The 23,681-nt window shown below is 46.6% G+C and overlaps 2 protein-coding genes across 16 annotated transcripts in view; one reads left to right on the top strand and one right to left on the bottom strand.

Annotated features, from left to right (window-relative positions):
- Window positions 1-247: 247 nt before the first annotated feature.
- On the bottom strand, window positions 248-4,465 carry THAP9 (THAP domain containing 9). Its single transcript, XM_057383864.1, has 5 exons — window positions 4,367-4,465; window positions 4,084-4,279; window positions 3,713-3,998; window positions 3,336-3,486; window positions 248-2,535 (listed from the first exon to the last, which is right to left on the bottom strand). Exons 1-5 carry the CDS (start codon window positions 4,444-4,446, stop codon window positions 612-614), a joined length of 2,637 nt encoding a protein of 878 aa, XP_057239847.1. The 5' UTR covers window positions 4,447-4,465; the 3' UTR covers window positions 248-611.
- Window positions 4,466-4,776: 311 nt separating this feature from the next.
- Window positions 4,777-23,681, top strand: part of SEC31A (SEC31 homolog A, COPII coat complex component) — a 39,545-nt gene continuing 20,640 nt past the window's right edge. For 5 of the 15 annotated variants that reach the window (XM_057383899.1, XM_057383892.1, XM_057383888.1 and 2 more), the window contains exons 1-16: window positions 4,777-4,905; window positions 5,141-5,409; window positions 5,976-6,058; window positions 6,588-6,711; window positions 8,880-9,078; window positions 10,087-10,182; window positions 11,714-11,854; window positions 12,852-12,994; window positions 13,921-14,020; window positions 15,238-15,399; window positions 15,575-15,727; window positions 17,121-17,357; window positions 17,935-18,009; window positions 19,987-20,037; window positions 20,822-20,899; window positions 23,196-23,271. In XM_057383899.1, the coding sequence (XP_057239882.1) occupies window positions 5,980-6,058; window positions 6,588-6,711; window positions 8,880-9,078; window positions 10,087-10,182; window positions 11,714-11,854; window positions 12,852-12,994; window positions 13,921-14,020; window positions 15,238-15,399; window positions 15,575-15,727; window positions 17,121-17,357; window positions 17,935-18,009; window positions 19,987-20,037; window positions 20,822-20,899; window positions 23,196-23,271 (1,714 nt within the window). In that variant the 5' untranslated portion in view covers window positions 4,777-4,905; window positions 5,141-5,409; window positions 5,976-5,979. The remainder of the gene's footprint in view (window positions 4,906-5,140; window positions 5,410-5,975; window positions 6,059-6,587; window positions 6,712-8,879; window positions 9,079-10,086; window positions 10,183-11,713; window positions 11,855-12,851; window positions 12,995-13,920; window positions 14,021-15,237; window positions 15,400-15,574; window positions 15,728-17,120; window positions 17,358-17,934; window positions 18,010-19,986; window positions 20,038-20,821; window positions 20,900-23,195; window positions 23,272-23,681) is intronic. The other 10 variants (XM_057383900.1, XM_057383896.1, XM_057383893.1 and 7 more) reach the window with 6 other exon arrangements.

The following is a 23,681-nucleotide window of genomic DNA, read 5'->3' as shown; positions in this document are numbered from 1 at the left end:
GTTACAGCCTCAGCACTGATCCAGAGCATCTAAGCTTGATTTATTTAGCTGTTTGACAAGACAAGTAGGGAGGGAGATTAGAGCTTGTGTACAGCTGGAGTGCCACTTYCTTTTCATGTCTTTATTTTCCTACTTAAATAAAAACTCTACAAGCTTTCTTGCCTCCAGCTTTTATAAAGCAGATCTGTTYTGGTGAAATAAAATTGCTAGTGCATGTGATTCCCCTACAACCACATAGAATAAGCATGTTTTCCCCTGCCAAGAACATATACAGCACTAAAGGCACCCAGCACTTCCAGTGGGCACTGCAGTCTCCTACTGCTGTCCCAGGTATCTCAAGCAACCATTGCTCAACCYGACCTGCCATGCAAGTTCCATGAAATACATGGCTGCATTGCAGGATTACTAGAAGGAACAGGGGATTGGATYAACTTCTTGCTTTGCTCAGCTAAACTTAGGTCAGGGGCTTTGCAATGGTCCAAAACATCACTGCTTTATCATCACTAGTTTTGCCAGCACTGTTTCCTCACATGTGTTGCCTAGACATGACCAGCAGTGAGCCTCAGCAGGGAATAGCCATCCTTGGAACAGCAGAGTAAAACCATTGGGGTTTAGCTTGACTGAGAGCTACCCMGTGCTGATGGAAACAAATGTTTTCCCTTCAGTCTCTTCAATCTGTGCCTTCCACAAGGGTATTTCAAATTCAGGTGTTGGGTAGGGTTTGTTCTGATGTTTAAGTAACACCGTGTTAATTYCTTTACTAAGATTGTGTAGTGGTTGTTAATGCTCAGCTCCTCCTCAAATAAATGGTTTGTGAGGGTGGGAAAGAAGGGGCTTTTTCCCAGAAGCTCCTGGAAAACTTTTTGTTCTAGAGACAAATGCCATAGCTTGGTGTTTCTGTTGGCACCTCCTACTTTGCCATGCTGGTTTAGGACTTGTTCTGAAATCCTTGTTACGTAGTGCACACTGGCCGAGGGCAAACTCAGACCACCTAACTTTTTTATGTAGAGCACTGACCTGCATCTTAGCCTGCTCTCATCTGCCTCAAAGAGAGAGGCCAGACAAGCCTCACACTGCAGTTCCAAGGCCAACTGCTCAGCCACCCRGCCAGCAGCGGAGGTAACACTCTGTGTGTACAGCGAGAGATCTGTCAGTGCATTGCTCAGGGCACAGCTGGGCAAAAGCAGGCCTGCACTGTAGGGGCATTCTGGGGCCACTGTCCTCCCAGGAGCTGGGTGATACTGAGCACGAATGCTGCCCAGGGTCAGGTCTCTCCTCCGAGGCAGGGATATGTCCCAGGAGTTTGTACTGCCACTGCYGTGTGGTGAGCACRGTGCCAGGCTGCAGCTGGCCAGCAGTTTGTGGTAAGCAGCCTGGAACACAGTGCAGGTGGGGCTTCCACTACTGCCACAGGCTTGCTGGAGGGCCCTGAGAAACTGCTCCAGAGGGTCCAGGCTGAAGGCATGTGTGTGGAGGTGCTGGGAAGGAACACCTTCTGGACAAGAATAGTTGGAGCAAAGCCACTTGAGGCTTTCAGCATTGAGCAAGAGGCTCAGAAATCCTAGTTTGCGTTTGCTCTTAACAATGTATCTCCCCATAGAGTCCGTTAAGTTGACAAAGAAGCTCTTGGCCTCGCTGAAGAGGTTGCTTATTTTGGTGTAATTCCCAGTTAGCTGCTTTTTACAGCTACTTCTGCCATAGAGTATATCACACACAGAGCTCATCAGGCGCACAAACTTGACAGTGCCGCTGCAGTTCTKAAATGAGGCCAAGCCCAGCTTCTGGAGGTGCTCCAATGCCTCAGCAACGCCCTCGCTGAACAGCAAAGTCGCAAGGTTGACCTTCAGGTGATAACTCCCTCTATGCCCAGCCCTGCCTGACTCAGGAGTGCACGGCTCCAACACCCTCTGCTCCCTCAAAGATGCCAGCTCCACCACATGCTGCCACCACATGGTGTCACTGAGCCACTCTACCTTCTGGAAGCACTGCAGAGCATTCCTTATCAGSTGGAGGGCATCACAAACGTCAAAGAAGTATGCGATGCTGTGAGCAGAACCGGGTGGATGCTGGAAAGTGCACTGAGTCCTTTTGGGATCTATCCTGATCCCCAAAGCTCTGGCAGTGTCAGCACCGCGAGCTGAGGCACCCGATGTCACAGCCAGGACCATGATCCCAATGTTGTTCAGCTTACTGATGGCCTGACGAAGGAGCTGAGCAAGGAACTGGCCAGACGTGCTGTTCACAAAGAAATAGCCAAGGGGAGCTGTCCAAGGGCTCGAGATGCCRACCGCCATGAGGATTATCGCTTCCGACGCCAGCGGAGCTTCGTCAGCATCGAGGATGCCTGCTCCCAAGTCAACAAAGCCCRTCAGCCGCTTGGTCTGTGGGTCCCACTCCTGCTGCTTCTGCAGCRCCATGTCCTGTACCAGCACGGCGCAGTAGCGGTAGGCCTGACCCATTCTCTCCACCATTTCCTGGAGCTGGAGGAAAATGTCATTGCTGAAGCCTGCAGCAGCCTTATTACTAGACAGCCAGCTGCAAAAAAAAGGGAGGATGTGATTAGGAGATGAGATTCTGAAAAAGCTGAAGCAACAGACAGCACTTTTTGCCGCTTTTTACCACTTAGGACATGGTCGTTGGTCATGCCCAGGGCAAAGGTAGCCCTGCTTTCCTTCATACATAGTCCGTTTCTTTTCTCCCAGGCTAGTGGTGGGAAGCCAAGGAAAGTACCAACCATGCAGGGAAGTAACAAAGCAGCTTCCTGCYTTTTTGAAGTATAAGATGTCATGGCAAAAGGGAAAATAAATACAGAAATACAAATCAGGCTATCCAGAGGGCCAGCAACACCCATCTGCTCTCCTTCCCAAACCCTCAATGGTCCAAGAGTATACTGCTCTTCTCAATACACTCCATCCACTACTCCTGGCACCCTTTTCAGCAGTTTCCGTGCTAAACCCCCACAGGTTGGCATGGACTGTGTGTATCCCCCGGGATTCCTCCAAYTGCCCTACAGGAGTCTGAGACCCTACACCTGCAGGGGGAGAGCTTCTTCAGCCTTGTTCAGGTAGATTCAGGCAATAAATTCTGATAAGCAGGCTGGGACAGAGTGTGGGTGTGTCATTCCTAGGCTGTGACCCRCATGCAGGGATACATTCCACCTCTCTGAGATGAGGAGTATCAATGTTTCTTGGCATTTGCTTTCTACTCTGCTCCTGTTACTAAAAAGAAAGCAGGGAAAATTACTACTGCTTAATATCTTCAGGACAGATCTGTTACACCTATTTCTACACAAGTACCTGGAAATATACTRAATAAATGAATGAATGAAAACTTGCTTTGTTAGGCTGCAAGGATGAGGGAGGGGAAGAATCTTCCGTAGGTAATCATAGGCCTTAATATGGTAGAGGTGGAGAAGACAAGCAAATTGCTTCATTTCTGGTGAGTAGTCTGCTATCTGCCTCCAGCTGTGCAACTCGTAAGGCAAATCTGTGTAAGAAATTACAAAAGGTCAACTTTAGTGAAGCAAATATATGGCTGGTAACAGAGGGAGGCATGACGCAAATACGCTGCAGAATACAAGGCAACAGGACAGCCTCTGGAACAACTTCAGTCCCGACTGTGCCTCACCTGCCTCTTGCCACAGGTTAAAAGCAAAGACATGAAACCAGAGCGAGGGAGTGCACTCTGCTTCAGCAAGCATGCCCAGCAGTACCTGAAAACTGCGCCTGCAGCAAACTCACGATTTCCTCAGAAAGCTGCCGCTTCTCCGCCAGCTCCCTGAGGAGGCTCGGCACGGTCCTGCATCGATGTTCGGGGCCGCGTCTGCCTGCGGCCGGGAGCTGCTGCTGGTGCCGGGGAGCGTCGGGCGGCGGCCGCGGCTCGGCCGCCCGCTGTCCCTGCAGGCTGTAGTTGTGGTCCCCGGCCGGGGGGCTGGGCAGCGGCTGCTTCAGCGCTCGGCCGGGGGTCCTGCTCCTCCTGCGGCCGGCGCCCGGCGGCTCCTGGCRGGGGAGGGAGAGGAGAGATCAGGGCACACGGCGGAACCCCCGGGAGGGAGCGGGGAGCGCGCCCGGTACCCGCCCGCACCGAAGGGGGGAAGCGGGAGGGCACGGCCCCCCGCCGCAGCTTCCGCCGCAGCCCGTAGCGCTCGAARTCCCCTTCGGCGAAGTGTCGGGAGCAGAGGATGGCGCCGGGGCCGGGACGCCACGCCCGGCGGCTCCGCGGGTCCACGCGGTTCACGGCGCGGATCCACTCGCGGCGCTGCGCGGCGTCCACCGGGAACCTGCGGCAGAGGGAATAGGAGGGATGGAGGGATGGGATGGAGGGCCGGGGACCGGCGGGCGGCGCGGCGCGGGGCGGCCGCACTCACTGGTGGAAGGAGATGCCGCGCTCGCGGCTCCGCCCGGTGTCGCGCGCGGTGCAGCCCAGCGCGGAGCAGCTCCGCGTCATGGCGGCCCCGCGCGCGCCGCCGAACGCGCCGGCCGCACTGCGCGCGCCCCGGCGGGCCCGCCCATTGGCCGCCGCCGCCGCCCGCGCGCCAGGCCATCGCCTCGCCATTGGCCGGCGGGCCCGGCGGACCGCGGCCCCATTGGGCGCTGGGGAGCGGCGGCGTCAGCGCGGTGCCGGCGGCGGGACCGGGGAGCGAACCGAGCCAACCGGGAGCGGCGGCGGCGGCGGGCGCAGCCAGTGGCGAGGGGCGATCCTCAGCGCCAATGGGAGCCGCGCCTCCMGCCCCTATTTATAGCGGGGCCGGAGCGCCCGCCGTCTCTCCCGCTGTGCCCCCGCTGAGCCGCGCCATGCGGCTCGGACAGCGCCCGCGCCCTGCACGGCGTCTGCCCGCCGAGCGTGCGCGGGCCCCGGCGGCGGCGGGAGGCGGCAGCGGAGCTGTGCCCCGGTTGCCGTGAGGAGGTGGGTCCGGGGCCGCCGTCCCCGGCTGTGGAAGCCGGCCGAGCTCCCTCGGGCTGTTCCCCCGCCCTGGGGTGGCCCCTGTCCGGTGATGAGTCTCACTGCTGTTCACATCATGAGCACGCCATGATTACTGCCCTTGAGCTGAGGACAGGCGGCACCGCGGCCCCCACGCTGCCGGCGCTGCCCCCGGCTCCCCCCGGTCCCGGCGCCCCTAACCAGTTTCCCTCTTCCCCAGGGCCGATGGCTGCTCCCGCCCCGAGGGACACGGAGGACACCCGTGGAAGGAGGACACTGCACAGCCCCACACACACCCCCCACCACCACCACCACCCCCACGCCGCTTCCCGTCGCTTCCCGCCGCTCCCCGTGCCGGGAAGGCGCGGCCCCGCTCGCCGCCGCCCGGAAGCCGCGGGGCGCGCCCGGAAGGCGGTGGCGGCCGGGAGGCGGTGCCGGGGCTGCCACGTTGGAGCGGTCCGGGGACGGGTGAGCGCCGGGGACGCTGAGGTGAGGCGGGGACGGGGAAGCCCTCTGCTTCACAGCTGTTTTCCTCCGGCTGTTTACAGCCCCTGTCGGAAATGGGGCGAGTGTGGCGGTCCCGCTGGCCGTGCGGGGTATTCCCGAGGCGGGGGGAGCCCTAGGGTGCTGAAATAGGACCCAGAAATGAGCTGCYGAGGGTGYTTGGCGGCTGGGGKCTGGGGAGGGTCTTCTCGGGGCTGSGCTTATTCCGTGGGTTAAGGCAGAAAGCTGCTGTAGAGTGGTCGCTGCCTTGACGCTGTGAGAAGCGGTTTTTTTTTCACAGCTGTTGAAGCTTTGCCCACGTTTTCCTGTGTTATGTTCAGCATCCATCAGTTTCCTCTACGTGTCAATGTTGTACTGCCAGTGGAGAGTTATTCTTCCCCTCCCCCCGGGTGTGCTCTGGAGAGGATGGCTTAGGTGCCTGTCTGTGGGATATCTTTAGGAAACGGTCTCTCTGACCACTTCTGCCAAGTCCTGATGCAGCTGCTCAATCTGTGGCAATGCAGTCTCACCGAGCGTCATTAACCATCACCTTTCCTGATCTTACTTTTCAGCAAAATGAAGCTGAAGGAAATAGACCGTACTGCCATGCAGGCATGGAGCCCTGCCCAGCAGCACCCKATTTACCTGGCCACAGGTGAGTTTTTGGGAAGCATGGCCTAGCAGACCTCGGGCTGTGTGTGGTGGCCGCCATGAAGGAGCCACTATTAAAAGTTGTAGGAGTTACTCTGTGCCCTGAGGGCTGAAGCAGGGTAAATGTTGTGGTGCCTTGAGTGGAGTTCTCCAGTTGTGCTGATAAAAACATTCTTTGCATTCTGCAAGTGACCGCACGCATCCTCCTCTTTCTGCCGGATAAGGTGACACAATCCAAAGTGCCAGTCACTTGTGGCTCCTTTGTAACTTTGATCATGTTTTGGGCATCATCAGGGAGAGGTACTTGCCCAAAGCTTTTCTTGCTCATTAAGAAACACCCAAAGGGGGAACCATGGGGAGGAGAGTTATGTGGAACTACATCTAAGTAACAGAAATAGTGACCTGTGAAATAGTGACCCCATCTTGGCGTCCTTTCTGCAAGGATGATGTTTTTATTCCCTTTCTTGTGCTGCATTTGCAGTTGCTGCTTCATGTATTGTGGCTTTCTTATTGCTAGACGTGCTTCCTTACAGGTACCTCAGCTCAGCAGCTGGATGCAACCTTCAGTACAAGTGCTTCTCTAGAAATATTTGAGTTGGACTTAGCAGATCCCTCACTGGATATGAAGAGCTGTGCCACGTTCTCCTCCTCACACAGGTAGGCAGTGTTGTAAAGGAAAAATAACGCATGGAACTGTTGCGTGTGGTGCGTGTGGAAAGGTCACTTTGTGTAGTTTGCTGGCACTTGCTTKGGAGAAAAGCAGAAGTTCAGCACGGAAAGATGAAGGCAAGTGAGTACAATTGATATTGTGGGGTAATGAGCTTGGACTCCAAGAGGTTGCAAACAGCTCATGCTCTGACATAAAGTGAAAGTTTTTGAATATGTATGTGGATCCTTTATCTCAGGATGTCCCTGGGATTCACAGGAGAACAGAAGAAAATGTGGTGGCATTTTTTATATTGCCTCGTCCTGTTTGTATTTAGGTATTTCAGGGGTTTCCTGTAACATAACTAGCTTGGGTCATGTTGTGTGTGTTCCCATAGTTGGGAAACCAAATTCCTGTCTGCACAGCTCCACTTAGCTTTAAGGACATGGTAGTTCCTTACCATGTCCTTACCCAGACAAATATTGTTAGCCTCAGGGCATCCAGTTTCCATCTCAGCAGCACTTGCATCAGCTCTCTGGCAGAGCTGGAACAACCACAGTCCCATTTTAAACGCCCTGCACTCTGAGCAGAGCTGATGATAACGTGTCCTACTGACCTGCTCAGAGCAGAATGCAGTGTTAGATCTTTGAGTTTCATYGTTTTACCTTGTTTTAAGTATCACTGAGATTTTTCAAGACTTGCCATTTGCTTATTGAATTTCTAGGAGCACAGCTTATAACTAGGTTGCAGTGCTCCTTGGAAAGTACCTCCCTTGACCAGCAACACACCAATTTGACTTTGCCCCAGAAAATGCATTAAAAAGGAGGTTGAAAGTTGTTTGTTTGTTTCTAATTAAAGATTAGATAGCAGTGTATACGTCAGGCTATATTTTGGTTTGCAGCAAATGAAAAGGTCCAGGTGATTGGACTCGTGAAAGATAACTCCTTAATTGCCCTCCAAGAAAAGTTTTGCACTGCTTTTTTAGATCCATATTTTATCTTGGAAGGAGTAAAGGGCAAGAGAAAAATAATTGCCCAGATAATTTTTGATTTTTTTTTCCTCACTTGTTTCCTGCCTTCACTTTGGATTGTTTTAAATCCTCTTCAGTCTTGCCTGGATGACCCTGTCAGTCACTTAAATGTTCATACATTTACGTAGTTAGGTGCAGAAGCAAAAAAATCATACCCAAGGATTTGGTCTGATATCACAGACCAGTTTCCATTTGTAGAATCATTCTTTGGTGAACCCCTGCTGTAATCTGTGACCCCTGCTGTTATGGTGTTTCTCACCCAGCATATGCTCTTTGTGTAGTTTTTTGCAGTATCCACCTTTTTATGCTAAAGTTGCTGTGATTTAAAGAACTTACTTGTAGATTGCTGAGAGATAATGAAGAGATGAAGAATATTACAGTGAATGCTAAGGTAGCTCCTTGCCACCTTCCAGTCAGTGTGGGTTTGCTTTCTGCTGGCATAAAACCTGATAGGTGGCTGTGTCATTTTATATAGGAGATATTTGTTYTTCACATGGCTAAATGCACAGGAATGCTGTTTTGCTTATGCAGGAAGTTAATTGAGTTGAAGGGAATTTGGGTATTTACAAATGGACACAATAGTGTGAAAGCTCTTAATTTCTGGAAGTATTTTTAATTCCTCATAATTCAGTCTGCCAAATAGGATGTGGTCCAGGAGATGTGTCTGTGATGTGAGTAAACCAGTTGCTGAGCCCCTGGTATGACAGACAAAACACTTGCACATCCAAAAGCACAGATATGGAAAACGTTGTGGAATTTTTCTAGTTTTACCCTTTTTTTCTCTTGTATGAAGCTGCTTGCAAATAGCTGAGGTTTTTCTCCAGGCTGTTGTTGGATGCACTCTCAGCCCTTCCTTTGATTACTCCTGGTGCAGTTAGGAGCACTTACCAGATTTTGCAGCCAAGAGATTAGAGATGTTACCCATTTGCACATTATTGGTTGTGCATGTCATGCCTCTTGTCAATGAGCAGTATTGGGGCATGTCCTCCTGATGGAAGGGGTTGTAAGTACAGAGACTCAACCTTAAGGAGAAATGCAGGCAGTACTTTTCTCTGACTTTAGCTGGGGTGAGCAAAAATGGGGTGCATCAACCTACGAGGAGCTGGTGGTGGATGGTTCTAATACTGTGGGGGCCTCTGTGTCTTACAGGTACCACAAGCTGATCTGGGGCCCTCACAGCATGAGCTCGGGGGACAGAGTGTCTGGAGTCCTGATTGCTGGGGGTGAAAATGGAAATGTCATTCTGTATGACCCAGCCAAAATCATAGATGGAGAGGCTGAGGTAATAATTGCCCAGAAAGACAAGCACACAGGACCCGTGAGAGCACTTGATGTCAACATGTTCCAGGTTGGTGTTTCTGCTGTTCCTCTTAAAATACTTCAGTAGAGGARTGGCCTGTCTTAACTTGTAACCTCAGATGTTTCTGCTGCTTCCCCTCCCCTGAAAAGCATGAGCTATATTTGGTGTTTGAGTCTCTGTTTGTATTTAGCAGGTAAAATCTGTCCTGTTACTGGCATTTCAGGATGGGAATGAAAGCATCTAAGCTGTCTGCTTCACTTTTTCCCCTCATTGCTTTAGTGGATCTTTTTAGTCAGGCTATGTGTGAAGTAGAGGCGGTTCTCAGGATGTTTTTCGTCAGTCTTCTCTCTTAACTTGTGCATTGTGTGCATTGTGCCAGTACTTTTCTCACCACACAGAAAGTAATTACATGCTCTTATTCGTGTTTCTGGTGAGATCAATTTTCAGGTATCTTCTTTGGGGATTGGGTACAATCCATCTTCAAGACATCTAAGTATTGTTGCCTGGAAAGAGGAGACAGCAAGGAAACACAGCCTTGTGTCCTCTTGAGCAGAAGGGCTCTCAAAACCAACAATCCTTCCCACATCGTTAATAAGCATTTACTTCTCTCTAGATACAGTGTGTTGGTTTTTCCTTGTTRCCACCAGCTGTGCAAGAATTCAGTTGGATTTGTTTCCTAAATAACAATTCTGTGTTCATTGTGTCCTCTCTGAATTGCTTCCTTTCCCTTTCTGCCTGTTATGAACTCGGGACTTGCCTGTCATTGGCCGCAAAATGTGACCAAAGGGCACTTGGTGACCTTGGCTCAGTTGCCCTGCCTGGACTTTTGCATCCCAGGTTCAGGATTGCTCTTGATGGCTGCACTCACTGTGGGCAGGGCAGGAATGCCACACTGTCCAGAGCAAAGCTCTGTGGTGCCTATTTTTCCTGTTTTTTTTCCTATCTGAGCTGATAAGGGGAATTCACAGACTCCTGCAGATCTGATACCTCCCAGCAGCTAAGTCTGGGAAAGCTGATGCTGAAAATACTCTTAATGTCTACTAATGTTTCTTACAGACTAATCTGGTGGCCTCTGGTGCTAATGAATCTGAAATCTACATCTGGGACTTGAACAACTTTGCCACACCAATGACACCAGGAGTGAAGACACAGGTACTAGATTTGCATTTATTTAATTATGCAGAGCAGACTCTTGCAAAATACATATGGCAGATAAGTGAGAGCTGATTGACATTTGCAGTTTTAAAGCATCCTCAAGGGCATGGAAGATGGAAGTTTCTTGAAGTCTAACTTGAGTAGTATACAGGGGTGACAGGATGTTACAGCTTTTGTAGCCCCTGGAGAGCWGTGTCCTGGCTGTGCCTGTAAGTGCAAGTGTGCACAGGTCCATCCCGTGAGTGATGTGCTCTTTTTCCTGTGCAGCAACCCTGCATGTGCTGTCTTATTTATCCACAACAGACCTGCAGTTTTGGCTGGGTGCACAAGCCAGGCATGTCTTCACGTGATAGGATTTTTCCTTTTTTTTTTTTTTTTTTTCTTAAATTGTATTTGGCTTGGGAAAGCTGTAGTGTCCCCTTAGTCTTTGAAAAATGTTGCATTTTATCAAGCAGCAAGCTGAATCTCTCAGATTGCACTCCTTTTCAAATAACGTAACCATTACATGTCTTTTAGTCTTCCTTTGCATGTTTCACTGCATGTACAAATCTGAAGATGGTCAAGGTACACAGAGGAAAATAGGAGGGAGATAAAAAGCAGCTACTGAGAAGTCAGACAATGAGGCAGTAGGTTTTGCAATTACTTTCCTGAGTTTCAGGGAGCGGTTTAATTGCTGTACTCAAGGTCCAGTATTTAGCCTGTGTCTCTTAAAGGAGATCTGTGGGGAAAAACAATAGTCTGTTGTGCTTTGTGCCTTGTGAAGGAAATAGAAGAATGGGAGGAAGTTGTTTCAATGCAAGTATACTTCTGTAGCTGTTAAAAAATTGTGCAAAAAATCATGGTTCCTGGGAAATCATGGTTTATTGCTGCATGATAATTTGGAAACAACAGTGAGCTAATGGGACAAGAAGTAATCTTGAGTTTAAAGATTTTTAAACTCTGTAGGTTTGGTTACTTTGTTTAGTTCAAGTCATTTATTAATGTGAAGGCATTTGAGAGGGTGCCCACTTTAGACATCTCTGTAAAARACTTTTTATGTCTAACAGTAATTTTTTAGAATGGGATGTATTTTAGTCYATGTGCATAATGACAGGTAGAAATAATAGGGCAACAAGGGCTGGGTTAATACTGCTTATAATTTTTGGTCTCAAAATAAGCATTKAGGGAATTAAAAAACCCTATGGAATTTCTCGTAAAAACTTAATAGTCCAAGACGAAAGAGCAGTTCATACACCTGGATATACTTATATGGAGTAATTTTCTATTCTTGAGGAGAGTTTTGCTTAGCCTTGTTTCAATAACTAATCTGTAGGATTGCAAAGCAGAAAAGAACTTTACAGAGAAATTCTAGCAGCCTATCAGTGTTTTCAGGCGTTGTGCCGTACAGCCTGTGTACAGAGAAAACCTGAACACACGCAGTACACGGGACAGTTTCCTTGCAGATTTCTCMCTTAGCAAGTCCTGAAAATAAAGGGTTTGAGTCTCCAGTTTGGCAGAGGTGTGACAGGCTGTTGTGTGTGTGCGGCAGCCTCTGGAGGACATCAGCTGCATTGCATGGAACAGGCAAGTCCAGCACATCCTGGCATCTGCCAGCCCCAGTGGCCGAGCCACCGTGTGGGATCTCAGGAAGAACGAGCCCATCATCAAAGTCAGCGACCACAACAACAGGGTGAGTTCTCTCCTGCAGCTGCTGGGCTGCTTGCAGAGAGGTGTGGGGTGCTTCTGGGTGTGGGGGGATGGGTCATGGCACCCCTTCTTATGTGCCTGGTGCCTGGCCCAGTTTGCTCTGAGAGTATGTTTATGCAAGAGGGATTGTCAGCATTATAAATTAAAATAGCCAGATGCAGACTGAAGCAAGGCAAGGCACCAGGTGTCCTATCCGAGTGATGAGTTAGTTTTGAGAAAGCCCTTACTGATCTGTTTGGGGCTACCACAGAAAGATTTTTATAGATTTTGCMACAGAGGAATGTGGTATTGAGCAGGTTACAGGGGCATTGCCTCATATTGTTATAACCACCATGCCTTCCCCTTGGGCAGTGCAAATATGAAAAAGAGCCTGTTTAACTTGTGAGGAGTGACATTAATTATAATTTTGTATTATTTTAAATGGCATATTGCTCTAGCAACCTCCAAAGATACAGCAAGAGTTAAAAATTGAACTTAGAAGAGGGTGTTCATGAAGTAGCTCTTTGGTCACTGTATTATTATTTTGATAAACTGTGTAACTCTGTGTTTTATGTGTTTGTTGCCTGACATAACAGCAGCACAGTAGGCTGTCTTCATCATGTGATTGCAGTCCTGTGACAGAATGTTCTCATTACAAAAACGTCTGCCTAATGTTGGCTTTTATTAAAATATCAGTAAAAATAGTAGAGAAAAATGTTTATATAGTGGGCTTTACAGTTTTCTCACACTAAAACATAGGACTGTGAAAAAGCACAATGTAATCTCTCTGAGAGGACCCTGGGAAACTTAACTTCAAGTCTCCTCATTCACAGGAATAAGAATACCCAGTCTGAATGTATTCAGAAATAATGCCCAGAAACACAGCTGCAAATTTCCTTGTAACAGTGTTTTACCATGCACACAGACCTATTTGGTCTAGTTTTGTTTTTCCCTTGATGCTGCCTAGTTATGTGATGCTTTGGCCCAATGTCGTCCCTCAGATGCACTGCTCAGGCTTGGCCTGGCACCCTGAAGTTGCCACCCAGATGGTTTTGGCCTCAGAGGATGACAGGCTGCCTGTTATTCAGATGTGGGACCTGAGATTTGCCTCCTCACCACTTCGTGTTCTGGAAAGTCACACAAGGTACAAGTTTTACATGGTGTGCTYTGTGGTGTTTCAGTGTTGGTGACTCTCTTGGTTTGCACATGTCACTTCCTGCTGTTCCCTGTGAAGGAAGGCTCGGTGGTGGCAATTTCAGCAGCAGGCAGTGCTACGTGCTGGTTTACTGACCAGCCAGCCCTGTGCCATGAATGACTTTCCTTTTTGGAGCTTGGTACTTTGAAGGAAACAGGGCCCAAAATTTAATAAATAAACAAACCCACCATGCTGCTGAAATAGGGAAACTACAAGTTTGTTTCTACTTTTTTTTTTTTTTTTTGAGGGAGCTGAAGTACAAAAAGTTAGTAGTAGTTGATTTTGCTTGAATAATGTACTGAAGGTGTACCTGGGCACATCCTCACTTTTTCAGACCCTCAGTCCCCTAAATGCCTTCCTTTTGGGTTTAGTGGATGATTTTGTTAAATTTTAGTCCCTCTTCCATTGTTGGTGAAACTTTTCCTATTGCTCAAATCCAATGCTTGATTTAAGGAGGGAGAACAGTGTTGTGTCTTCCACAAAAATGGCTGCTTGTGGGTTCTATGGACTTGAATCTCTTGCTAATAAAAAGCTGTCAAATTTTATGGTCACTGGCCTTACCCATGGGTTTTCACACTGGATATTAGTGGCAGCGCAGGCAAAGAAGCCATATTGTTGCACTAATGTCCAGGTTCTTCCACATTAGTATTTAATTTTCAGGAACAATGGCTGCATCTTTATACCTTTCCATGCAAAAATGGAAAACATGTATTCCAACAAAACAAAGGCTGCTAACATGGAAAAATTCCTCCTCCTGTAAGTGGAAGGGGTAGAGAAGGCATTTTTAAGTGGGATACTGAACTTACAAATATGCTTTATTTTATCCCTATTTTGCAGTTACATTAAGCTTTTTTTGGTTGTGGCTTTTCCTGCAGGGGTATATTGGCCATTGCTTGGAGTATGGCAGATCCAGAGCTGCTACTTAGCTGTGGGAAGGATGCTAAAATTCTCTGCTCCAACCCTAACACAGGCGAGGTATTGTATGCATACCGCTTAAAGAAATCCAAAAATCTCTGTTCAGAGATGGCACATACAAAGCATGTGTTCCCATGCTTGCATTCCTAGGAATGATGCTTCTATGGGATGTTTCTTCCTATCCTATTTGCTCTATGTGTTTTCTGAGCTTGTTGTGTTAGTGCAGGATTCCTTCSTGGTATTGTCAACATTACACATTTGTCTTTGCTGCTTCTCTCTTACCAAGTAGTGATGATCCTGTTCATTACAAGAGATGGTAATGGCTCCACTTTAAGTATGTGCTTCCTACTCTTCTGTTTTGGGTCCAGTGTGGCTGGATCATTGTTGTAATTGCCTTTTTCCTTCTGTGTGAACTTTATCCAGAGAGGAGGGATTTTGWAGGTTGCCATAATAGTGGCAGATCAGTGAGAGCCACTCAGATGTGTTCCCAACATCCCATCTTTTGGGCTTGAGGATACCTTTCAAAGAGGTTGCAGATCTGTTTTTCAGACAGTGTTTGTCCCAAGACCATGATAAGGGCTTCAGACATGCTGGAGGGCTCTTTGCCTCCAGGAGGCAATAGTTGTGGAGTGGGAAGTGTTGCTAAAATTCAGACACTGGCCCAAAAGTGCAAAAGCTATATGTTAGTAAATTACTTATCTGAGTTGGATTTACATGTGGTTGAATCATACTGTATGTTTTTATTAAAAATAAAAATTRGTTTCCTGGGAGACAGCATTTTGCTGACTGTTAGCATTTTGTTCATCGAGTTTCTCCTGGTTTATGGTTAAATGTCTGCTGTAAGTGGGGCTTCTAGTTAAATGTCTGCTGTTCCAAGGCACAACAGGCTGTCTGCCTAGGGTGCAGGTTTTACTTTTTTCAGTTTTCTTTTGTAAACAGACTTACTCCAGGTAGGGTGTGGGGATACCTACATCAGCTGTGAATGGCAACAGCTCACAGCTCTCAGTGGGACATCACAGACATATCCCACCTGCATCATTTATCCTGTGTGGGTTAAAGAAGATTTAATAGGAGGAGGAGGAAATGAAGCAGTGGTGTGTGATAATCTGCTGTTTGGAGATTGTCAGGGYTTGCCCACTGTTAATGTGTACAGTGATGTGGAGGCTACTGGGGAGCAGGAAAAGCAGAGCAGCGTCAGGGTAGATGTGAGGATTGTTGCTGTTGGGCACGGTGCGCCATGAAAGCTCTGATTTGTTTGGTTTGGTTTTGCTCCCCAGGTGCTGTACGAGCTGCCCACAAACACACAGTGGTGCTTTGATATCCAGTGGTGTCCCAGGAACCCTGCTGTCCTGTCTGCGGCTTCCTTCGATGGGCGCATCAGCGTCTACTCCATCATGGGCGGCAGCACTGATGGCTTGAGGCAGAAGCAAGTTGACCAGGTATTCAAGATTGTTCAGCTAAGAATAGGGACAGAAAGAGGAGGGGGAGCAAAATATGGGAAGTCTTCAGTGGTTGTCTGCAGCCCTACTTGCTGGAGTACCACTTCAGTGCAAATAAATGTTTAGTTCATTAGAGAAATGTCACTTCTGGTTTTTCCCCCTTGTGTTCTCAAAGCTCTCCTCATCTTTTGGGAACCTCGATCCATTTGGCACGGGCCAGCCCCTGCCTCCCCTGCAGCTTCCCCAGCAGACTGCCCCACAGAGTGTGGTGTTGCCCCTGAAGAAGCCACCCAAGTGGATCCGGCGACCCATGGGAGCATCCTTCTCGGTAAGGAGGAGACAGGGATGGGCARGTTTAGCCAGGCAGGAAGGGAGATAGTGCTGGCACCTGCTAAGCTGCTTAAGAAGGGGGGAGTTCAGTGTGGTGCTCTATCTTGAGAGCACCCACATTCCTCATTTGTCATCATAGTGGGAGATGCTTGAGGGAGCTTCCAGACAGGGCATTGGGGACAGCAAAAGCCTGACSAAAATGCTTGGGAAAAAGAAACATTGCCAACAGATGTTTGTTAGTTTGTGTTTTGGCATTAGGGCTTTGCTTCTATTTCTGTGTAGTGCTTGCTTTGGAGTAGACAAATATACATGAGGGAAAATGGGAGCAGAGAATGAGACCAAACTGAGCAAGTATCTGAGACTTCATAGCTTCAGACTGCACTCATGAGTCAGCGTGGTGGAGAATACGCAGATTAGCTTTGGTCAAGGTAGTAGGAGTTGCTGTAGCAGCAGAAGGCTGGGGTCCTCCATGGCTGGTTGATTTGCAGAGGAGCCAGCTGAGGGGATGGCAAGCTCTGCTTTTTGCAGTCATCTGCTCTTTGGCTTCATTTTTGGCTAATTTTCTAAACCCACAGACCATTTATTCGGGATCTTCTGGTGATTTTAGCCTATCCATTTGAAACTGATTGCTTAAATACTTCTCAATTTTCAGCATCGTATGTCTGCTTATTCATGATCTGATGCACAAATTAAATGCAATTTTCTCCTGTCAAAGAGAAGTGATGTTGCCTAGCCACTGACTGATGTGTCAGTTTATAATGTTGTTTATTCCCTTATTTRTCCTGGTCTTTTGGCAGCCAGTTGCCAGTCTTTTCCCTGACTAGGCTTTTGCTTTTTTCTAGCACAGATTTTACTGAACTGGCCTGTGTAAATTAACTTTGAGCTATAAAATTAAATAATATGACAAGCCCCTCCTAGTTATTTTTTTGTGTTGATTTTACCCCTTCAAATGGTGTCACAACTTACTGCTTATCTCTGAGTAGGGTTTCAACTGCTAAACAGCCTGGCAGAAGCAGGGCAAACATCATGCTTGAGCATTTACTTAATGATGCACAGGTTTTTTTTTGGTAATTGCACTGCAGTATCATTGATGCTGGGTGCTGTACAGACCCACAGCTCTATCTCTCAGTTTCTGGTCAGTCTTTTGCCTGAGGAAAAAACAGGCACAGGAATGGCTGCGCTTATAGATCTTTATTAAACGTGAACCTAGTTATCCAACAAGTTCCTTATGCATAAAAATATGGGGTGGGTGGGGAACAAATCAGTGAGTGGATATCAGGAGTGTTCAGTTATTGGACAATAAGCATATATATGTTACAGAAAACACATTTTCGTGCATGCTCCCCTGTATACTTGTATTTTCACGCACCACATGTGTGCTTCAATTCCAGTTTGGAGGCAAGCTGGTGACATTTGAGAATTCCAAGTCTCCACAGCAGCCAGGCATGGAGCAGCAGCAGCAGCATCCCCATGTCTATGTGAGCCAGGTTGTCACCGAGAAGGAGTTCCTGGCCCGCTCAAACCAGCTGCAGGAGGCTGTGCAGTCTGAGGGCTTTGTCAGCTACTGCCAGAAGAAAATCGATATGGCCCTGGCTGATTTTGAGAGGAACGTGTGGGCCTTCCTAAAGGTAACTGGGTAACAGCCCTTCAGGAGTCTGGGACTTCACTCCTGGACTGGGAAGGGCAGGACATGTTCCCTTCTGCACATTTAGCAGAAGAGATGCTGAGAACCAAAAGCTGCAGGCTGTGGGAATAGTGCCCATAAGCCATGTCACTGGAGGGGGCCCACCAGAAGAGGAAGGGTCCTCAGGGCCAGGGGTGTTTGTGGGGYTTGTGAGGAGTCATGGCAAAGCAGAGGTGTGGGTGAAGGTATCTCATGGTTTTTGATATCCCCCATCAGCACATATTTGTACAGGGAGCTGGTGAGAAGGATTAAACCTTTGGAAATAGCATTAGATGGGCTTTTCACTGCTCACTCTGAGCATTTAGAGGTTTCCAAGTGAAGCAGATAAGCAGATTGTTCACCTGCAATAACCAGATGRAAGCTTTGCCCACCTGCTTAATTGCCCAAGTCACTGAAGACTTTTGCAGTTCTCTTTATTACCTTCAGTCTACTCAAGTCACTAAATCTCACTGGGTCATTTGTGCCAGTGAGGAAGAAAATTGTGAATTGCAATGAAGTTAATATTCTTTAACTTTTTAAAGGTGAACTTCGAAGAAGATTCACGTGTTAAGTACCTTGAACTCTTAGGATACAAGAAGGATGATCTGAGGAAGAAGGTAAATGTGTAATATGTGAGATAAATAACTTTTTSAGTACCTTCAGAATTCTTAGAGAAAACAGTTTGCTCAGTTTTTTCATTAGCTGTGTCTTCTTGCAATATGGATGTTCAATGGAAATATCAGAGCAGACTTCAGAGGTGTCTGGATGTGACTGTCCATTGTTGATGTGAAATTCTCACCCATTAAGAAGCTTTGATATTTATTGATTCAGGCTGTTCATGTAACTTTGCCGTGTGACATCCTGCTTTAGCATCATGGAATGGGATTTGTTTCTAGGCTTTCTGGTTGAAGAACATGTAAGCAGTCTTCAGGGTATCATTAACTAGGAAAACCTGGGATACTAGTTTTGTTTGTGGGAGACATCATTCAGTTTTGAAAAAAAAAACCAAACCCCAAAGGTCAAATGTGTTAACATTTTGAAAAGCAAAATTTGGATTACCAGGAAGCAATTTGCACATCATTATAGACCTTTCTTCCCAGGTGGAAGTTTTTTACTCAGTGTTACAGGGARTTACCTGCTGTGTCTTTTGGCTCTTTTTTTGCTTTAAGTTGTCTACCCAGGAGCTATCTAGTATTTCTTCAGTTCTGTTTCAGTGGATWTTAACATTTGACTCATTTCCATTTTATCAAACTAGTATTTATTTTCAAATATTTGCTCCATTSAAGTGTCATTGTGCTCACAAATTAAATGTCATTCAGGGCAAAATTAATATGATTATGGAAAAAAATCATAGTTTTGATAACAGTTTGTCCTMAGCTTCTAAATATTTGTCCAAAAGCAAGCACAGCAAGGGTAATCCTGTTTTTTTTTTAAAGCAGCTCTCAATTAGAAAATCCAGTTGAAATTTGGTAGAGGTTCTGCAGAGTGGCCTAATCAGATTAAAACMCATTGCTTGCTGTTGCTGATATGCCCTGTGCATGGGGAGAAGTTGGGAAAATGGGCACAGCTGAACTGGATGGCYTGGAATTCTAGGCCTAGCCCATTATTTCAATACTTGAGAAACAGATGAGAGGGGCTRGAAGGCCCTGGTTTTATGTAGCTGTTTTCTAAAAACATTCCTTGTAGAAGTTGAGTCCGTGCGTTTTTCAGTGTTGAGGAACAACAAAGTACAGCTTATTTGAATGTTTGTGATACCCAGATGATAAGATCACGAAATCACAACTTGGTTTCTATATTATTGCGGTAACATTAGGAAAGTAAAACAGGGGTCACAGATTTCAGCTTCTTGTAAGAAGCTGTTAAGAACATGGAGGGGTGGGTTATATTTGTAAAACCTGTGATTTTCATACAAGGCAAGTCCTGGATTTCTCATTTTTATTGTAAACCAATGATTAAAAAAGGAAGAGAAAACCAACTCCAGCAGTTTGAGCTCAGCTTTTTACAGAAACCAGCCTGCAATTCTAAAAGCAGTAGACAATTTTAGGAACAGTGTGAAACCCAGGCTCCCTAATGCTGAAATAATATAGAAACTCTATACATAAAATTGCTGGTTTTGAGAGCCCTAATTGAATCTGGAGTCATGATCTGCTTTGCAAWGTGGTAGAAGCTGGGCAATTTTAASTCTTTYGTACCTTGGAAAATCCTATCCCATAGCCTTGTGCCTGATGTGCTGGAAACCACAGCTTCCTGACAGACTGTTCCACAAGGATTGTCACTGCTTTATTTTCCCTGACCAGAGCAGGCAGAGGGTTTTGTCCTTCATGTTCTGATACTGSTTTTATTCTTGTGGTTTCCAGCACCTCTAGTGGGATTTGATGCCCTTCAGTTAGCAATTAAAGGTTTAAAGGCATAAGGCACCTGTTGTTCCTMTCAGAACAGCCTGGAAAAGGAAATGGCTTTAGTTTTGTATTGAAATGTTTAATTTCATGTTAAGTGTTGTGTAAGCAGCATAGTACCTACCTGTGCCAGTTTTGTACTCTGATAATTTGCTGCCTCTTTAAAAGGGTATTCCTTAAATCTTTGTTGTTCTGTAGATCACATCTGCTCTGAATAAAGAAGGTCTTGCAGATGGTGTCTTGGGAGAGGTAAGCACATGTGTGTAGCTCTGTGRTTACTTTTATAATGCCATGCTGAATTGCAAAGACTCATTTTTCTTTCTACTTGATATCTGTCCCAAAGTAAGTCACAAATAATGCACCATGGGGCAAGTTCCTACATTCAGTAGGATGAAAGTATGTATTTAAGAAAACAGCCACTCTTTTTCCACTCAAATGTTCCCCTCCTTTTTCAATGARGGGCTTTCAGTTACAGGTTTCAATTCGTGGTCTTATTGGTGKCCTTACACTTTTCCTTGCTGCTCTCTGTACACTGTGACACCTCATGCTGCCTGTGAGGTAGAACAGAGCCCTGCTGCTTGGCACCTGATTTCAAGAGCAGCAGCTTCATCGGGCTTTTAACAAAGCAGGACTAAGAGTGCAGTCCTATAATTTCTCCCACAAGAGTGGTAACTACAGTTCAGGCATTGCCCATTGTAATTGCAGTGGCCTGAATCTACAGTAGGACTGCATTGCTTTTGTGCCACAGACAGTTCAGATGCMATCTGTACATGCCTAATGGGGAAGAAAGCTTTTGTTGCATGTTTTGGGGCAGCTGAGAGGAAAACTGCACAAGGTACTGTGTCATGGCAAAGAGCAAGGAAACAGGGCCTCTGCCGTGTTTGTGATGCTCAAGCATATATGCCAGTGCATTTCTGTGATTTTCAGTCTTGTTCTAACTGTTGTTTGGTGGGAAGGTGACTATACTCTCCAATGCAAAGTATTTCTGCCTCTTTTGCTGGTGGTTTTTTATGGCATCTTCTCTCTGCTGAAGGCTCCTGCGGAATCTGATGGATCTGTGCCAAAYGAGGGTGATGAAGGCCAGCCTACAGAGGAGCAGTTCTTGGGAGAGGTATCTGTTGCCCTTTAGACTAACCTTACTGACTTCCCCTGTATTACTTCACTTTTAACAAAATCTCATTTGGTTGGCTTTTTCTAATGCTGAGGTTTTATGGAGATACAGAAAGTTATTTAGAATGGTAAAAGTGGTCTCTTGTTAAGTTACTTGAGATTTTTCTCATCTGCTTCAGGCAGTATCTTCAGCCAAGTTTATCACAGGCAGATTGTACTCAGCCATGTCAGCTTTTGGGATCTTAGAGCTGCTGTTCACATCTGACCATTTGAACAGCATTGTTTTCAGCCCTGTGTTTAAACATGGGGACAGGTCTATAATTAGCACCAAGGAGCCAGACCCTGCCTTGTGAGGTGTCAGTAGTACTGAAAATACTGTATTGTTGCATGAACAGGCCAACTTCATTCTTCCGCACTTCCTTTGTCTCCCTTCTGGGTCAGAATTTGGGCTGTTAGCTGTGCCCTTCTGGATCAGAATTTGGGCTGTTAGCTGTGCTCCCTGTGCTTGGTGCCTGTGTGCAGCTGTCTGTGGAGATGGGGACAGTGCTTTAAGGCTTATGCATGTTTGTTATGTGCACTTGACTCCACATAACAAACAGCCTGTTAAGGGCACTAAAGCCAGAATGCTCTCCTTGGGTTAGGTGCTTGCTTGCTTGTTAATTCTTAGGGCTCTGTAGTGGCAGACGTGTATCTAACTGTATAAGGGTTTTGCTGCATGCAGTCATAAAGATGTTGGATGTCTCATAACAAATATCTCTTTTAGGGGAGAATTCATAAGCCAAACATGACCTTAGCCTACCTAAATATTTGTGAGCCTGGCCTGAAGCCACTGATGATGCATCAGGGCGTGCTGTCACGTACATAAAGTAACTGGATGGTCACGTTATTCCTGTGATAGTCACAACATGCTCTCAACCRATACCAAACAACACATCCTGTGTTATCTGTTATCTGTGTTATAATTTTCCAGACACTCTGTCCTTACTACAAGTAAGAACATAAAGATTGTTTCAGACTTACTTTCCCATCCAAATGCCTGGTTTTGGTTGACTGTGTCCTTCGGTTTAGCTGAACAAGCAGGGTGTTCCTGAACTCCCTTCATGTACTGGAGCAATGGCTTGTGACAGAGGGGGCAGTTTGTTCTGGGGTCAGGTTCTGCACTCTGATTAGGCTGTTCTGTGAAAATCGATGGTGGAGAGAGATTTCCTTGATACTATTTTTTATTATTGAAAGGTTTTGTTTGAAATCCCAAAATCCAAGTACTTGCACAAAATGTCTCTATCTTAACTCGTGGGAGAKTTTTATAAAAAAAGCAGCTTCTGTCCACTGAGCATTCCTGGTAGTGAGTGCAGAGTGCTTACGTGTGCTCTAGGCTGGACTTCTGTGTTGCAAATTAAGCATCTGTAATTTGCTTAATTAAACTAGAATGGTGTGCCTAATGCAGAGGGTTTCAAGGATGAGCTGAAATTCGAAGTGAAGCAGAGTGGGAGCTAGACAGCATTACTGGTGGACTGTTCTTGATAGGGGCTGAAGTTGAAATAGAGGGAGAGGTCTCTGGCTTTCTGGTTGTAGCTTTAGCTTTGCTTGGAGGGAGTTTTGTGTGTATGGGCACACGTGTGTATGCAAGTCAGTACCCAGAATGCAGGTGTCTGTCTGCTGGTACTTGTGAGATAAAGGGAGTTTAATTGGTAAGGCAAAGCAAAACAACAAGTGAAGGAATGAATTAACTATTTCCTGTGGGCAGGCATGTGTTCATCTGCAGGAAAGCTGGGCTCCATCACACAAAGTGACTTGGGAAGAGAAAAAAAGTGATTTGGGAAGAGAAATGCCATCACTCCAAATATCCCACTGTTTCTTCTTCCTCCAGCTTTATATTATGCTGAGCATGAGGTCATAGGGACTGGAATATCCTTTGGGGTCAGCTACCCTGGTTGTGTCTCACCCCAACTTCCCCTGCACCCCCCACTGCCTCACTGGAGGTGTGGTATGAGACCCAGAAAAGGCCTTGATGCTGTGCAAATGCTGCTCATTGAAAGCTGAAACATCTCTGTATTATCAACACATTTTCAGGACAAATCCCACAGCCTCATACTGGCTACTGTGAAGAAGRGTAACATTACCTCTGCCCAAACTGGCACAGAGGGATAACCTTCTCTTCTAAGTTAATGATCTCTGAGGTGACTGGTTGTTTGAAGTTTTAAATTTAACTTGCAATGCAAGAGCCATATGGTTTTAAAATGTGTGTGTTTTCTAAGTGTTTACATAATCTCAAAAATTATTCTTTTCCTTTCTCCTAGACACTGAAGGACCATAAAAAAGAAACTGAAGATTTGGGATCAGCAAAGACAACATTTAACATTTCAGTTAGTGGAGGTACAAAAACCTTGATTTTGATTTTACTGTATGTACTAATATTTACTGATGTTGATGTTGGTGTTCAGTGAGAAGGCAAATTCTGCACAGATAGTGAAGGATTGTAATTACTTGCCTCTAACTACATTCTCACACAATCTCAAGGCACTTGAAAATACAACTTTTTCAAGGAAGGAAGGAAGTTATACAGCACTTGTGTATCCCATTGCTGACATGCAGCTGCTCTGAGTGWTTTCTGATACAAAAGAAGACATGCTTGGTCAGGCATGAAGTGCTGTTTGTGCAGAAACTCCCAGGGGATCTAGAGTAACACAGAAGCCACTGACCCCTGTCGAGGTTTGATTTTTTTTTTTTATGGCACTATTCAGGTAGTTGTTTCAGAGGCCATTTAGACCTCTAGGAACTTGCTC

This window comes from Malurus melanocephalus, unplaced genomic scaffold (genome assembly GCF_030028575.1).
Source record: "Malurus melanocephalus ecotype Western Australia unplaced genomic scaffold, MMel_1.1 scaffold_668, whole genome shotgun sequence".
NCBI classification, from domain to species: domain Eukaryota; kingdom Metazoa; phylum Chordata; class Aves; order Passeriformes; family Maluridae; genus Malurus; species Malurus melanocephalus.
This window is presented reverse-complemented; position numbering and strand designations above follow the sequence as displayed.